The 16,120-nt window shown below is 30.2% G+C and overlaps 1 protein-coding gene across 20 annotated transcripts in view; it reads left to right on the top strand.

Annotated features, from left to right (window-relative positions):
* LOC148281954 (uncharacterized) overlaps nucleotides 1-15,628 on the top strand; it is a 72,309-nt gene extending 56,681 nt beyond the window's left edge. For 12 of the 20 annotated variants that reach the window (XM_088225858.1, XM_088225852.1, XM_088225854.1 and 9 more), the window contains 4 exons: nucleotides 4,334-4,411; nucleotides 6,110-6,247; nucleotides 9,355-9,451; nucleotides 14,568-15,628. In XM_088225858.1, the coding sequence (XP_088081984.1) occupies nucleotides 4,334-4,411; nucleotides 6,110-6,247; nucleotides 9,355-9,451; nucleotides 14,568-14,721 (467 nt within the window). In that variant the 3' untranslated portion in view covers nucleotides 14,722-15,628. The remainder of the gene's footprint in view (nucleotides 1-4,333; nucleotides 4,412-6,109; nucleotides 6,248-9,354; nucleotides 9,452-14,567) is intronic. The other 8 variants (XR_015822214.1, XR_015822216.1, XR_015822213.1 and 5 more) reach the window with 1 other exon arrangement.
* The last annotated feature ends 492 nt before the right edge of the window (nucleotides 15,629-16,120 follow it).

Raw genomic sequence — 16,120 nt, 5'->3', positions numbered from 1 at the left:
TGCGATATTAACGAACCAAAACGCTTGTGTTTAGAGAAAGAGTTTATTTTACGATTATTTTTATCACACAAACACTTACAAAAATATTTATTTCCCCGTAGGGATAGATGGAGAGGATAGAACGCCATATCACTCTATCTTTGCATACAGACCTCGATTCCTCTACATTCATCTTCTTATGCACGCACGCCGATTATTCCTTCTTTTGACATGTCCATCTTCAAGTATTTGATGAAGTTGATCGTGCCATGTTTTTTTCGGTCCTTCTCATTTTCCGCATCCATCAACATTCGCATCGTAGATCCTTTAGCCGTTTTTTTGCTGTCAATTCGCTCTACATGTTCAAACTAACGCAGAACCCTTTTCTTGATTCTGTCGATAATGCAAGTCTCAGCATAAATAGTTCACGGATCTTGACATTTGTGCACCTATCATACATCGTTTCACCACACATTTGCCTAAGAGATCGCATTTCGACAGCATTTAACCTATTTTCATAATTATTTATACGAGAATATAATTACGAAAATTGATCAATACAGCATGGGAATTAGAAAGAACTGTGTTTAATGTAATTCTTTCATTTTAATTTAAATAATTTTATATTTTCAATACTTCTCAAGGTAATTAATCCAATTATTTTTTAATTGTGTTACGAATGCAGTGCCTTATGCACAACTTGATGCAGAAAGGTAAATGACGATAATAATGATTCAATTTTGGTTCTGAGTTTCGTTATTTCGTAACTAAACGGGGCTTCGAAATTTCTACAAGGGATTGTGACTCATATTAACGGGGGTGTAAATTGACTACGTCATAAAATAAATTATTGATTGCCGCCATGCTAACCCACATAGCGCAGAAACACCTCGTGTATTGCCAATAATTAATTATTATCTGATAACCGTTATGAAATCTAATGTCATAAAAACGAAGGGCAGTGGCGTTTAATCAAATAGACACGTTACAAGCGCGTAATATATGGCATTTAAATTGGTGGGTTATTAGTTACGTTCCTTGCCTTCATTCTCTAGTGGAATTTTGACGTGATCGGACGTGACGACATGAAAATAATGCTAACGCTTATAATGAGAATATGCTTTAATTACATTATAATCTCAGAGTAAGCCTCGGGCTCTCAAGAGAAGCTTTAGCTCAATTCCATTAAATATTTTCCATCCCTGTTGTAATTTGTTAATCTTTATGACTCCCAAGGGGGTGAAATCCGTTCTTTTGTCTACAAACATTTGGACAAACTCAAAATATTGTAATAAAACTACTGGTCCAAGGAGAAGTTTCAGAATTGGAAAATTGATTCCAGGCGTTGCTTAGTATGTAGTTTTTTTTTTTTTTTTATTCATTTGTTTTTTTTCCATACATTTATAAAGAATTATCATTACAAAAATACATCTTAAAATTAAGATATAAGACTTTAGCGTCAAGCGTGGGCCATTCCTTTTAAATTAATTTATAAGTTTATAGTAATATAAATATGTTATTATTATTATTATTTAAATCTTAAAGTAGGGCGCACATATCATACATATTGTTATGTGTGTTCTAATAATAACATTGCAAATATATTTAATTTGTAAATTGATTATCACATATGTCTTGACCATTATTTTAAATTTTGATATGTTTTTTTCTTCATAAATATTTCATTACCATGAAAAGAAAAACAAGATTAACATATCCTGCTATTATAAAAACAGGATTTATTTGCAGTATATATTTAATTCAAAGCTTTAGTTTTTTTAAATTATAAAATTAGATGAATCTCTTCACTATCATAAAGGTTTCAACTGTTTAACTTCCCTAAAATCAACAGATGGAAGAATTGACGAAATGGCGAATGTTATACAGGGGTTATGGTATTAAGGGGCCACTTAAACCAGCCAATGACAGGTCATAAGCCCTATAAATACCTAGTCTTCCATATTCTCTTTTCTAAAATGTTCTCCATCCCTGTTGTAATGTGTTAATCTATTTCATAGAGTAAAAGTTTTTAGCTCAACAACAAACGTGTTACGGATGGTTTCGATTGGCGCTTGCGATTTTCGACCGAAGTACTTATGGTCCGTTGTGTTGCTGTAATATGTAGCTAACTTCGTGGTGAATAACCATAGAATGTTTTTTCAAATGAGCGACTCTATCAGCCATATGTGCATTATTTATTTATGATTGTAACTTTGAAAATGTATTGGATGTATTGTTTCAGTTCAAACGATGAAATGAGGAACTTCAGCCCTACGGGAAATTGGATAAAAAAAATGTTTTCTTACGCGCGGTAAAAGTTAGAGAATTTAATTTTACGGCAAAGTTTCTTGAAAATAGACGAAAAAAATATTTGAAAATATTTTAATGAAAACAAACTACTTTGAACTACGTCACTAGTTCATATGAATCAACCAATGATAAAGGAGTTGTGAAAGATTTTTCGGTTTACTTGCCGTGAGCGGACCAATCGGCAGAACTAACCGAGAAGAAGCGGAAGATAGCTTGAGACGTCACACGCGGATTAATTTCAGGAATTCCAAACTTTAAGAAATCATAGCGCTGATAATACGATATATGAAAATAAATAAAAGGTATTGTCACTATAGTCTATTTAACAATTAAAAATATATAAAAGACCACTCAATTTTCTCATTTGTTGAATGTAGATAACAAGTTTTATTTTTGAGTAAATTAAAACAAAATTAATGTCAAAAACGTATAATGAAAATTTTAGTGACACGGCACATTGAACAGTATATAGGTAAGATGATCAGTCCTACGTTTCAGCTACCAGTTCAGGTACTATGAAATGTTCTAGAGTAAAAAGATCTTTTTAAAACAAATATTGAATTTCAACCATGTCGGGAATCGAACCCGAGACTTCTTGTATGGTAGACAAACGCGTTGACCACTATACCACGAGGCCGACATAAGCGATGACAAAACGATTTATAAAAACAAAAAAGTGGCCGCTCTACATACAGTATAACATTGACTATTTCATCTGTATTTCAGTATCTATATTCATTCGATTATTTTATTTGTTGAGGTTTGTAAAGTGGCCACATAAACCAGCCAATGATAGGTCATAAGCTCTGTAGATGCCTAGACTTCTATATTACCTAACTATTTAATTTTCTCCATCTGTGTTGTGATAAGTTAACTTTGAATTAATTTTATTACTGAGCGTTTTCTAACCTAATAAGCGCTTCTTTATCAATGTATACTAAAAGAGCGCTAAGTTGCTCAAAAACCGGTCGGAAATAAAATAAATAATAACTTACTAAAAGAAAATATTTTTCAGATTTTTTGAGAAAATGTTTTGTTTATTGAATCAATATAGAATTAAAAATAATTGATTAGTAACAAAAAAAAATTAAGTGTACTTGTATTAGTAGATATACGATAGCGACTCACACACCGAAGGTTCCGGATTCGATTCCCGGTGAAAAGATTTCTCAAGCCAGGGACTTTTGTGCAACAATCCTTGTTATGTAATGAGTGGCGATGAAATGGATAGTAGTTTGGCCGGATACCATATATCCGTCAAGCCCCTAAACCGAACAGCCGGTTAGCCGGATATCCGGCTCATTGTCTGATAAAACACTTGAAACACCCCAGTACTCAAATTCCTATAATAAATAAAAACGAATGTTTTAATGTTTATAATATCAAAAGTGGCTGAAACATTTTCATGATACAAAATTTTAATGATCACTTATCGATCAATGAGTTGCATATCAATATGGTATATAAGTTAAATTGATAAATAATTTAAATAGTTTTGGGGAATTTCTTAGCTAAATATTGATTGTTGGTAATTTTTTTTTATTTTCTGGTTAAATTCTTTTTCAAGGGTGTATTCTGAATTTTTTAAAAAAAAATACAGTTTTTTTAATAACAAGGGTAACTTTCTTTTTCTCAAACGCGGTCGATATCAAAAAATCAATATAGTGGCGTCAATTTCACAAAATATTCGTAATTAAATGAGCATTAGGTATCCGCCGGATAGTTAAATGAATATTGGGTATCCGACAGATTTTTAGCTACTATACGGTATCCGATGGGATAGTAAAATAATGTCGGATACCAGGTAGTAACCGGATATCCGTTTCAATTCTAGAAATCAGGCTTATTGGCCTGTTGTGGTGCAAATAAGTATTTACAATCATTTGTTTATAATTGTATGGATATTTTTTTTTTAGTTAAAAAATAACCAAATAAAATTAGTTGATGTCTAACACTGTACCATTTAAAATTACTTTAATTTTACTTGTGGGTTCCTTGATTTTTCAATGTATTTTTTTAAATGTATTTTATTTTTATTTTACAGGAAGATGCAAATATCACGAAATGTTTCCAACGGATCAACGCGTTAACTCAGACCCATCATTAGACACTGCCATTATTAGTAAGATAACATGAATTTAATACTTTTAATTTATTGATTTTGCTGTACAATAAACATCCAAAACGTCTTGTAGCTACAGTGCTAGAGTTGAAAATCTAGCTCCCATTTACGTTTTACAAAAAAATGACCGAGAAATTATTTGAATTATGAAAATATCCTCGAGAGATATAATCTAGATTACATGCTCTTCTGCGACAGAGCGCATTGGCGGTTCTTATAACTAACTTATGCGAGTATACTTTTTTTTTTTAAGGAATAACCCGCTAAGCCTCTTTTTTGAGGCTTGTCAGTAGGTGGGATAGAAGGGATATGGAAGGAGGTAATGAAAAATTCACCACAACACCCAGGCCAATTGAGAAAAAATCTTTCTTGGATTTTTTCTTGCAACTGACGGGAATCGAACCCGCGACGCCAGTTTCACAGATAGCCGTCTAACCAACTGCGTCACGGCGCTTGTCATTCTTATGTCACACTTATGTTAGTATTCAATATTACAGGTACCAAAATTATATAAATTTAAATGAAATTATGTTAGTTTTCAGTGATCATAATTTATTTAATTCCAATACCTAATTGAAATGTTAAACTTTATTTTAAGGTGGGATTTGAAAAAAAAACGCTTATGTTAAAAAGTTCGATTTTTCAATGTTACTATAGAGAAGTACAGTGTTTTTTTTTAAATTAAAATATTATAAGGGTTTATGAAATACTGTATAGCAATTTTTATTTTTATTTATAATTTTAAATTCCCACTAAACCGGTTCATTGCATCGGCCACGCCTCGAATACGACACAATTCAGTTAAATTTTGAACTTTTCTGTGACTGTTTAAATTTAAATGTATCATCATCACGCATCTTGGCGTCACAATTGTCAAGACTAAACGTTTTGCGTTTTGTAAAGATATATATTTAACATTTTATTTTTTTTAAATATGTATGAAAACATTTCTCCACAATATCCATATTGATTTAATATATACAAATTTGATAAAACACTTTGTTTTTAGACCGCTTGGGTTTATTTCAAAACACTACTAGTTTTGGAGGGCACAAATCTATCCATCTAGTCGTTATTATAAATTGAATATTAATATATAGAAATAAAAAATCTAGGTACTGACAGGGGTGTGAGGAGGCTTATAAAGGAGGGAGTAATTTAATATTTATATATTTAATAATTTATTCCACAAAGTTCATTTTGATTTAAACAACGATGTATCCATTTGGATTTTTAAAATTCAATTGATTTTTTTACTCTATTTCAGATGTTTTTATCAGTATTCGTAGTATGTAATATTTTCCTATTGACATGATTGGATACACGTGTTATGTGACAAAATCATAAAGCAGAGAAATCTGGGGTTAAAGTATGAACACTAGTATAATTATTAATAAAATAACATCTATGAAGATGCGAATGATCGCTCTCAAAATCAGTTTTTTGCTACTCGTACTTTTTAATAGTGTACATTTTTACATGAATTACATAAAATCTTCAAAAAAATACTAAAATATTTGCGATATAACGCCTTAATGCACATATGTCTTTACATATTTGTTATTGCTTGATGAATTATTTTTTTTAACAGTTCCGTTGTTGCGGTATTTCCGGTCTGTTAATTTGTACGGAAGCTTCTGTCGGCCATATTTCGTTTTTACTCCTTGAAATATTGATTTTTATACACATTTCCCACAGATTATAGCAGAACGGAGGTATCGTTTGCCATCATCAGTTTATTCGTAATGTGTATGGGGTTTGGATTCTCCATATATACCTTCATGAATCCAAGATACATGTTCAAGAGATTAGCAGGAGGAATACACTTCATTACAGGTAAAAATAGGAAGGAACATCCGATATTGAAGAAAAAAAATACATATCGCTAATTCAAAGCAACAGTGAGATAAACAAGAAATTTCTGATTTTGAGATTCACGTGCAGATATGTTAATAAACTAAATAAATCAATGTTTTCAAATAATAGAACATCGACGTTAAATAGTTAATCTTTGTGAAAATATTCTCCTTCGCCTTCTTCAGCCTTCTGTCCTCCACCACTGGATATAGGCCTCTTCAATATCCTTCCACTTTTTCCGGTCGGTTGCTGCTTGCAGCCATTTTTTACCCCCCACAGCAGCTATTTCGTCGGACCATCTTTTTTTAGGTCTTCCGACGTCTCGATTATTCTTCCAAGGTCTCCAACTTAAAATTTTAGTGACCCGTCCTGTGGGGTCTTGCCTCGCAACATTTGCTGCTCATTGCCACTTCAGTCCTGCTGCGCGATCCATGATATCCGCTGTTCTGGTACTATTCCCAATTCCATCATTTCTTATTCTGTATCTTAGGATCCAAGCATGGATATTTCCATGGATCGCTGTATGCATTTGAGCTTTTCTCCTTTTTTGTAAGGGCCATGGTCTCTAATGCATATGTAGTCCACTGGCAATATACATAATTCACATGTTTTCCTTTTAAGACAAATCGGAATCTCTTAATTTTCAAGTATGTGTCTAAGTTTTCCAAAAGCCCAACTCATTCCTATTCTTCTTGGCAGTTCCGCCGTTTGATTTTCTTTGCCCAATTTTATCTTATGTCCAAGAAATATATATTTATCTCCAATTTCGAGGTTTTTATTGTTAACAGTGATGATCTTGTTTTTTGGACTTGTAAATTTTCTTTTTATAATGTTCATATACAGACCAATTTTACTAGAAACCCTTTGCAATTCGTTAATCATTAAACTCAATTCATCAATTCTTTCACTTATAACTATTTTCTCATCAGCAAATCTAAGATGAAAATAAAGTATTCATGATTTATTTCAAATAATTGAATTCAGCAGACTTTGAGAACAAATCAAAGTCCGATTAACTCAGAACATGTTCTTCAGAGAAATCTCACTGTTGCTTTGGGCTAGCGATATGTACATATTTAAATACGTAATATATATATATTTTTTTAATTGCATACTTACAATAATAGTTACAAATAATTACACATAGGTAACCAAAAATTATAACGAAATTTATACATAAATATAAAAAAGCAAAAAAAAACATAGAAAAAAGCTTAAGAATTATATTGCGAGAGAAAAAAAAATTAAACTCGTCTATTGAGTCCAGAACTGAATATATCAGCCTTGTCCTCATATTGATTACCATAGCTGTGGAACCTAGGGATAGGCGAGTACTTGTGATGCAACCACCAATCTGAAAGTTCTAGGACCGACGTCCTAGAAATTTGATATCTGTGGCGGATATCATAAAATATATTTTATTTCATAGATATTTTAACATAATGGAAATAATTCCTTAATAATATTTAAAACATTGCATTCTTTACCACAAAACAGAGGATTTTACGTTTTTATTTATATTCCCAGTTCTGTGGCATGGATTTTTAAGCTCCAATGTCCATGTCTTTCAACCAATGGGAGCGCGACTTACGACTCTCATTGGCTGGAAATCACGAACAAACGAACGCACAGGTTACGATGATCGTCCTTTGTAAAACGACAATGTTAGACATCAAAAGTATCAAAATATTCGGCTTTGCAAAGTAACAAGTAACGTGACCTGTTACAAAGAGAGAATTTATTTAGTCATTTTGTGGCGTTATTATGAACTGTTTGACATATTTACTAACGAATATGAATAAAAAAACATTACAGCTTATGTGTGTTTTTATAATTGCCATTGATCCTCTGCAAAATGGTGGGAAAAATATATAAAATCGGACATTGGCACTTCTAGATCTAAGCCACAGAATAAACATATATATGTACATATTTAAGAGAATAATGAAATCAACAATAATTTGAAACATTTAAGTTTGTAAGAGAAAATTCTTGATGGAAGTTCATAGTAATTTATTATATAAATAAAACACGAGTGAAACTTTAATCCACAAATTTGGAATATCCAGTGACCGGTTTCATCGCTTTCGCGACATCTTCGAGACTGGTATCTTTATTAAAAAGTTAAATGTATTTATACAGAACAGAGGTAAGGATACATAATTCAAAGTTATATGTAAGTAAATTAAATAAAGTTATTTTTATCTTAAGGATCATTATCAACAAATTTTCTATGGGTTAACTAATGAATTGATATAATGCTATTTTAATGAGTTTAAGTATTTTATTTCGATGAAACCGGTCACTGGATATTCCAAATTTGTGGATTAAAGTATCACTCGTGTTTTATTTATATAATAAATAACAATAATTTGAATTTAAAAATTTATCTATACGTAGATTTTTTTATCATTAAATTGCAATTCACAATGGGGAATTTTTTTATTTTTTTTCACATTTTTAAAGTAATAAAAATCTATGAAATACTGTATAAAAAACGTAAACGTATAAATTATAAACAATGAATGCATAGAGTATTTGTCATTTTTCTTTCGTCATGTTAAAAAACAGTGTAAATTTCTTATATTTCATCATTACCATTCCCTTTTCCGCACCTGCGTAGGGCACTGCATTGGTAAACCAATCGCAGCGTATCTTGTCCATTTTTTTATTACATGAAGGTAAGAACCCGAGACTTCTTGCATGGTAGGCAAACGCGCCGACCATTACACCACAAGGCCGACTTATATTTACTCACACTAAAATCCCAACAAGCCACTCATGTAGTGTAAATTAAATTTTTCACACTTAAAACAAAAATACTTTTATCTCAGTTTTACTTTTATAGGGCTGTTTTACGTTTTTATGTAAAAAAAATTTTTTCGTCATAATAAAAACTTTTGAATAAAAAATTTACAAATATGTTAATTTCAGTAAGTACTGCTTACGAAGTATATAGTACTTACGATAAACGCATTTCGATGGATGTATATTATATTGTTGACTTATATGATTATTGATGAGAAAATTGCAATTCGAATAAAATTGATTTTAATTCTAATCCTTTTGTAAAATGTTTCTTTCAGCTGCGACTGTGTTAGTTGTCATTCAAGTTCTTATATCGTCCGTAGATTACGAAAAACAATATCTGTCTTACACCCACCCCAAGGGGGCTACACATTCGTAAGTATTTTTCAACATTTATAATAATAAATCAGAAAAAAAAACTTTATTTATTTATTTATTTCGACGGCTTACGCCCTTAACAATGTTTAAAATAATATTGAAAAACAATTATAATAAAACAAAACACCTGAACACAGTATAAAAAATATAGTTGCATGAAATGACAGAACGTTCCTATACTGATTTATTATTTATGTAAAACATTTATTTTTATCTCTCATTGAATACATTTTTGTTACTTTCTTAGGTTAAAATTTTTTTTTATTTCTTTCTTATTTCGTTTACATTTTTTAGATCTTAATTTTCAAATGTACTTCTAATTTTCTTTTTTTTTCTGTAGATATGAATTGAAAATCTCGATTTACTTTGCTTTGTTTAATTTATTTTTTATCTTGGTTTGATTACATTTATGAGCACACACTATTTATAAATGTGTTTATTTTATTTTTCTTATATTCAAGTAAAATAAAATAAAATATGTATTTCTTTAAACTATTTTTTATGTTTATTATTTTATGCGTAAACAGCATTATGTTTGTACTCTTCTTATTTGATTATTAATTAAAACTAATGTCTGAGCACCCAATGACAAACTATTATTGAATAGTTTATCGGGACAAAATATTGTAACGTTGTAAAAAACAAGTCCAACGTTCCCCGTTTTGAAAGCATTTTGGTACTAGATTATAATTCTATGTTGCCTAATTTAGCGCCATCTGACGGCCGCGGTAGTAACTCATCCATACGATATCCGTGTGTTAAAAATAAATTCCTTTTCCATTTTTTAAAATTCGGGACAAACAGTCCAGCTGTCGTGCAAGGACTCAAAGAGATGCGACCGCACATTTTAAAAATGTAGTCCTTCAAGAAAGGGAACGTTCTTGTAGAGAGAGATCATATTCTAATGAGCTTGTATTTTATACAGGTTCCCTTTTTTCTACTTTTTTTATCTTTTTCCATTTTTCCACCTTGTTCTATTTTTATTTATTCCACCTTTTATCTACTTTGTCCGATGATAAAGATTTTACGATGTAGTATATTTACTCTATGATTTGAATGGATCACTAATTATTACGAAGTTTATTCGTAAATACCTGGAAAAGTCGGTGTCAGACTTTAAAGTTTTCTTCAAGATCATGAGACACAAATGAACAAATGCAATGAAGCAGACGATCATTTACTTAATTAAAATGTCGACAAACAATCTTCTGGGAAATCATCAACTGAGCCAACCATGAGTTAAAAATATATCAACCGAAGACGTCGCATATCGAGTTCTATCTGCGGATTTTATTTTGTAAAATCAACATTATTTCATATCATCTCGAGAAGAAAACAATCAAGAATCTACTTCAGTTGTCATTTTTATTGTAACGAATATTTGCTTCTTGGATAAATTTATTGTCAACCATCTATTCATATTAGCTAGGCAGAATTCTGATTTTTTTATATTAACTAATCTTGTAACATTTGTAGAGAATTGCTTCTTTTATTAAAATTTTGTATTTCACTAACGAGTTGTTTATTTCATAAAATCCAGATCTTTAAGTCATATTTGTTCCATTTTACAGTAAGGTATTTTATATATAACGTTTTTTTTATTCCGTTCATAAAATTAATTTTATACAACATAATCTTATTATTTTGGAGAATTCTCATGTTCTTGCCGATTGAGCGAAACTGGTGAAAGTTAAGTTGTTTGTAGGTACTTTATTTGGTTATCTGCATTATTCTTCTAAATCTTAAAAATTTGCTTATTGGTTTTTGATAACCTACCTCTATAATGTCGCCCAACTGGGACCAAATAATTTATTTCAACCTACACTTATCGTTACAATATATCTTAATACTTTGTTTTTTTTTATAATGTATTAATATTGTAATAATGTGTATATTTTATTGAATAAAGACTATAAAAAAAAATCAATATATAAAATAAGGAAATAATAAAGAAAAATTAAATAAGAAATTATAACATAGGTAAGCGACAAATGAACAATAAAAAAAGGGTTTAAATAAAAAAGTATTGAAGTAACAGAGGCGATGTATGAACAGTATAACAAGTAAAACACTCAGTATATTTTTATAATTTAGAAAAGAAGTGAATTAAAAGTAATGATTTTAACTGGGATAAAGATAAATTGAATAAATCTAAGTTTCCATGTTTGTTTGCTAACATGTGGAACCGTGGAATAGGTGAGTATTTGGCATAGTTTGAACTATGCAAATCAACCGCAAAAGAAGTATTTTGTTTCGTCTCACGCCGCGCCGTCTCACATAAAAATTCACACAATTTAAAAGTTTGGGACTGTCAAGAACATTATTTAATAACTAGAAAAGCAGCACTAAATCTGAAATTTCCCTTCTATCACTAAGACATATTAATGTAAACTGCTTCATTAAACATTTTTAGTTAAGCTCTTCAATCGGAATGTATAATTTGAAATTTATAAATCTTAAAACTTGTGTTGGACCTTCTCCACACTGTTTATATGGGTAACATAATGAGGAGACTAAACTGAGGACCCATATTCTGACTGGCTTCTTACTAGGGTCATGTATAATATTTTTAATGCATCAACAGACTTAAACTCTCTTGTTGTTCTGATAACAAAACATAGAGTTTTTGTGGCCCTATTTACCATCTCATTCAATAAAAGAAGCTTTTCCTTTTAATTATGAAAAGGTATTTGATCGCACCGCTTTCTGGCGAGATAGCAGATAAACGTTCGAATTTTTCAGGTTTTGCTGGTTCCCGGATTTTGGCGTTGCTACTGCGTTACTTTCATATACTTTTCCACCGAACCCCAAAACAACTTAATGCAATTACCTACATTATAATGGGATTCTTCCAACATTAATGTTTGAACTTCTCTCGCGGCAGGCTCTATCAGATTTCCTGTGGTCAGATCGGCACTTGCAGGTTTCTTGGTTATTGATTCAAGCGATAACACTACACAGTGGATTAAAATGGCTTATTAAGAACGATTGCGCTGAAAATACCTTGATCACATGCTTATTCGATGACAGTTCAGTTGTTATTGGGCCGGAAAGAAAAAATTTTTACCCACATTAGTATAATTGCAACATTTAAATTAGGGCTCAGTAGGTAACAAATTTAACGCGGCAACCTAGTAAATCAACCTATCAAAATTATAGTAAATGTTGCGCAACAAGTATAAAAAATAAATTACAAGTGCTGCTTCGGAAAGAAAACCCGCCGTTTCCGTATATCATTTTAATCAAATCTAAGCTTGCGATAACAAAAATAATTGTTTTACTTATATTTTAAGAAGAATTAAATTTAGTACAAAAATACGCTTCTTTTGGTTATATTAGGTGTTACATCGAGGGGCTTCATAAAAGCGAACCTATGCGATATTTTTTTATTCAGTCTTAAAATAACAATAAACATAATACATGAATGTCGTAATATTAACTTATATCTAATTATCATTAAAATATATACTATTTATTAACATTTTTAAACGATATATGTACTCTTGAAAGCAATCACGAAAAATATTGCCGAGAACAAAACGTTTGAAACAAATTCACCATATTACAAAACAAAGCTCCAAAAATAATTCCGAGAAAAAAATACAGAAACACAAGGGTAAATTCGATGCTAAATTACTTAATAAAAGTACTTGCTCATTGTAAAAAAAAATAAAAATATTTAATATAATGATTTTCGTTCAAAAAATCATTAACTCATAATTTTGGAAAACCCACAAAAAATATTTTTTTTAAACCAACCCAAATACGATTACTTTTTAAGTGCTAACTTATCTGCTACACACATGTTTTTTAACTTACATTTAATTGAACTTTTTTTTGTTCTCTTATTTCCGATAGTATTTCATTATAATATAACTGTACAGTTCGGTGCATTGACTAGTTCTGTGGTAATGAATTTAATGCGTCTGAAAATATGTATTTTATTTTATTTATTTATTATACAGCACAAGTGCCTTTTACAATATAAAATATAACAACATAATGAGTTCGTTAGATATACAAAAATTAAAAAACTGAAAAACAAAATGAAAACATGGGTATAAAAAGAAAAAGAAAAATAACAAGAAATATTTATATACATGTATGTATGTACTCCGTTTACATTTTCTATTCATTAGTTTTATATAGATTCCCTGTTATTTAATATGTAATATAATTTAATATAATTGTATGCAATAAATTTATAAAATAAAATAAATAAATACAAAATATATAAAATGAATAAACACTAGATCATTAGCATAAGTAGCTTTTGCAAGTAATTCGTTAATCCATACTACAGAACATCTTAAATATTTATAAAGATATGATTGAAATTCACAGAGACTCGAGTTAAAAATGACAATATGAGAGGTACATTCGTTTCCTAGTCTGTGCATACACAGTATAGGTGAGTGACAAAGATTGTTGGTTTGAGAAGGGTGACAATAATATAGACTATTTTGTTTAGTTCTACGTGTTGGTATATTAATATTTATTGAATCCGGGAGTTTGCAACAAATGAATTTAGAATGAATGATTTTATATGAAAATATTCAAGAATAAAGGGCAAGAATAAGTCAAGAATAAAGTTGAAGTTAAAAAAAATTAAGTAAAAAAACTTCTATATTACCTTCTCTTAAATTTTCTTCATCTCTGTTGTAAAATGTTAATAAAAATAGTTGTTTTGCCATCGCATGGTAAGGGTTTATTAAAATTATTTAAAGATCAGGTGTGTTTTGAGTTTTCTTTCCAAAACAGCAGTTTACTCTCACAATTTTAGACTTCTGCAGGAAGAGCATTCCATGCCATAGGGCCTGCAGCTGCAAATACGCGTTCCCTGAATTTAACGCGCTGGTCGCTGAGAGATGAATTATTAATTAGGCTGAAGACGTAGCTGATCTAAGCGTAAGACGTCTGACAATGAATCTAGAATGCATAGTACTTGTGCAGTGACTTATACATAAGCCAACAGTGTTCGTATTCCACCCTCTGTAGACAGCGTCAGTAGTTTAATTCTCAAAATAGTGGAGTTGTGATTGTTTATTATTTATTTATTGAAATAATATTTAAAATAAAATTTTCTGTAATTAATACTGCCGTTTTATTACAGGTACGGGTTCAGTCTTTATTTGGCTTGGGCGGTCCTGACCATGAATGGCTTCGCCGGTTTCTGCTTTATGCTTTACTCCAGAAAACGAAAAGGAAACAAAGCATTGACTGAAGAACTTGGGATGGCCGATGAACCGACGATAATTGGACGATAAAAATACAAAAATCGTTACTATTGTGTAAAAAACATTAAAAATGTATTTATCAAAACAATTCCCTTTCGACGTCTGGTGCTGTGGTGTTATATGTATTATTTATTTTAAATCATAAAAAAATTTAAGCACATGATTTTGTGCAAATATTACAAATTTCAACTAATGTTAGTAAATATTGATATATAAATAATATAGGTGTACATAAATTAAATATAAACTTAAATACGTAGTATTTAAAACTGTCTGGAACATTTTTTAATTATTCCTGTATTAGGTATTGTTTGTTTATTCTCACTTTTAAAAATATTTTAAAAAAAAAGTATATTGTTAAGTTTCTTTGGCACGGGTAAACCCCAGTGAGGTCACAATATTTTTATTATATATCTTTGTTAACAATGGAAAAGAAAAAATAAACATAACGACCGACGTATAGAATGAAACGATGGAAGTTTCAGGTTCAGGTTCAGGATCAGAATCAGAATCAGGTTGTAGTCCCGTGGCTAGTGTTTCGGACTCAGGAAACAGAGGTCCTCTAATATAGATTTTAACTTTAAAATATTTTGGCAAATTGTAATTAGGTAAATACTGTTGTGGGAAAAAACTCTTAAACTAGTAATTTTTCCGTATTGCATTTTCAAAAGTACAATTTGTTGATGATAAACGATGTATGCAGAAATACCCGTCCAGGAGGAGGAATTTATATTAAATTATGCCTATTGAAATTCGTTAAATTTTAAATACACAAAATAAAACAAATTTGTTTTTTTTTCTCAAATTATTAAATAAATCACTGGCCTTAAAAACAGACGCCTCTAGACATTAGTTGTATATAATTATGAACTAAGAAATTACGATTAATTTATGTAATGTACATATAAAACTGAAAAATAAAACTGCCGACTGAAAATAATTAAGAGCGTATTTTCATTTTATTTAACCAATAATTTTTTTTCTGAACAAATTTTATTCAATTTTACATAGTATATCAAATTTAATGGCACTAACACGTTTACGGACCCTTTTTTCTCATGGGAACCACTCATATGATCATACACATTGCGTTTTGGGCCCAAGTGACCGGCCGTTGTCAGATCAAAACATACTTTAAATTATTGACGAAAAACTTAAAAAGTAAAAAATATTTTTCAAAAAGTATACCGATTTAGTGAATTGCTCTTACACTTTATTGAGAAATCTTTCGATCTTAAAAAAACATGGTAATAAAAAAAATCCTGTTTATTTGTTGTTGCATTGTTTTAACTATTGCAGGCAAAAACAACAAACCACATTGTAGAGTTTTGGAAAAAAATCGTATTCATTGAAAATTAACTACGTAACATTCACTATTCTGCCTATGTTTAAACATCCACATTTCCTCAGCTCTTCATTTGTGAGTCAT

Source organism: Micrasema longulum, unplaced genomic scaffold (genome assembly GCF_059751315.1).
Source record: "Micrasema longulum isolate JH-2025_06_02 unplaced genomic scaffold, ASM5975131v1 h1tg000390l, whole genome shotgun sequence".
NCBI lineage: Eukaryota > Metazoa > Arthropoda > Insecta > Trichoptera > Brachycentridae > Micrasema > Micrasema longulum.
This window is presented reverse-complemented; position numbering and strand designations above follow the sequence as displayed.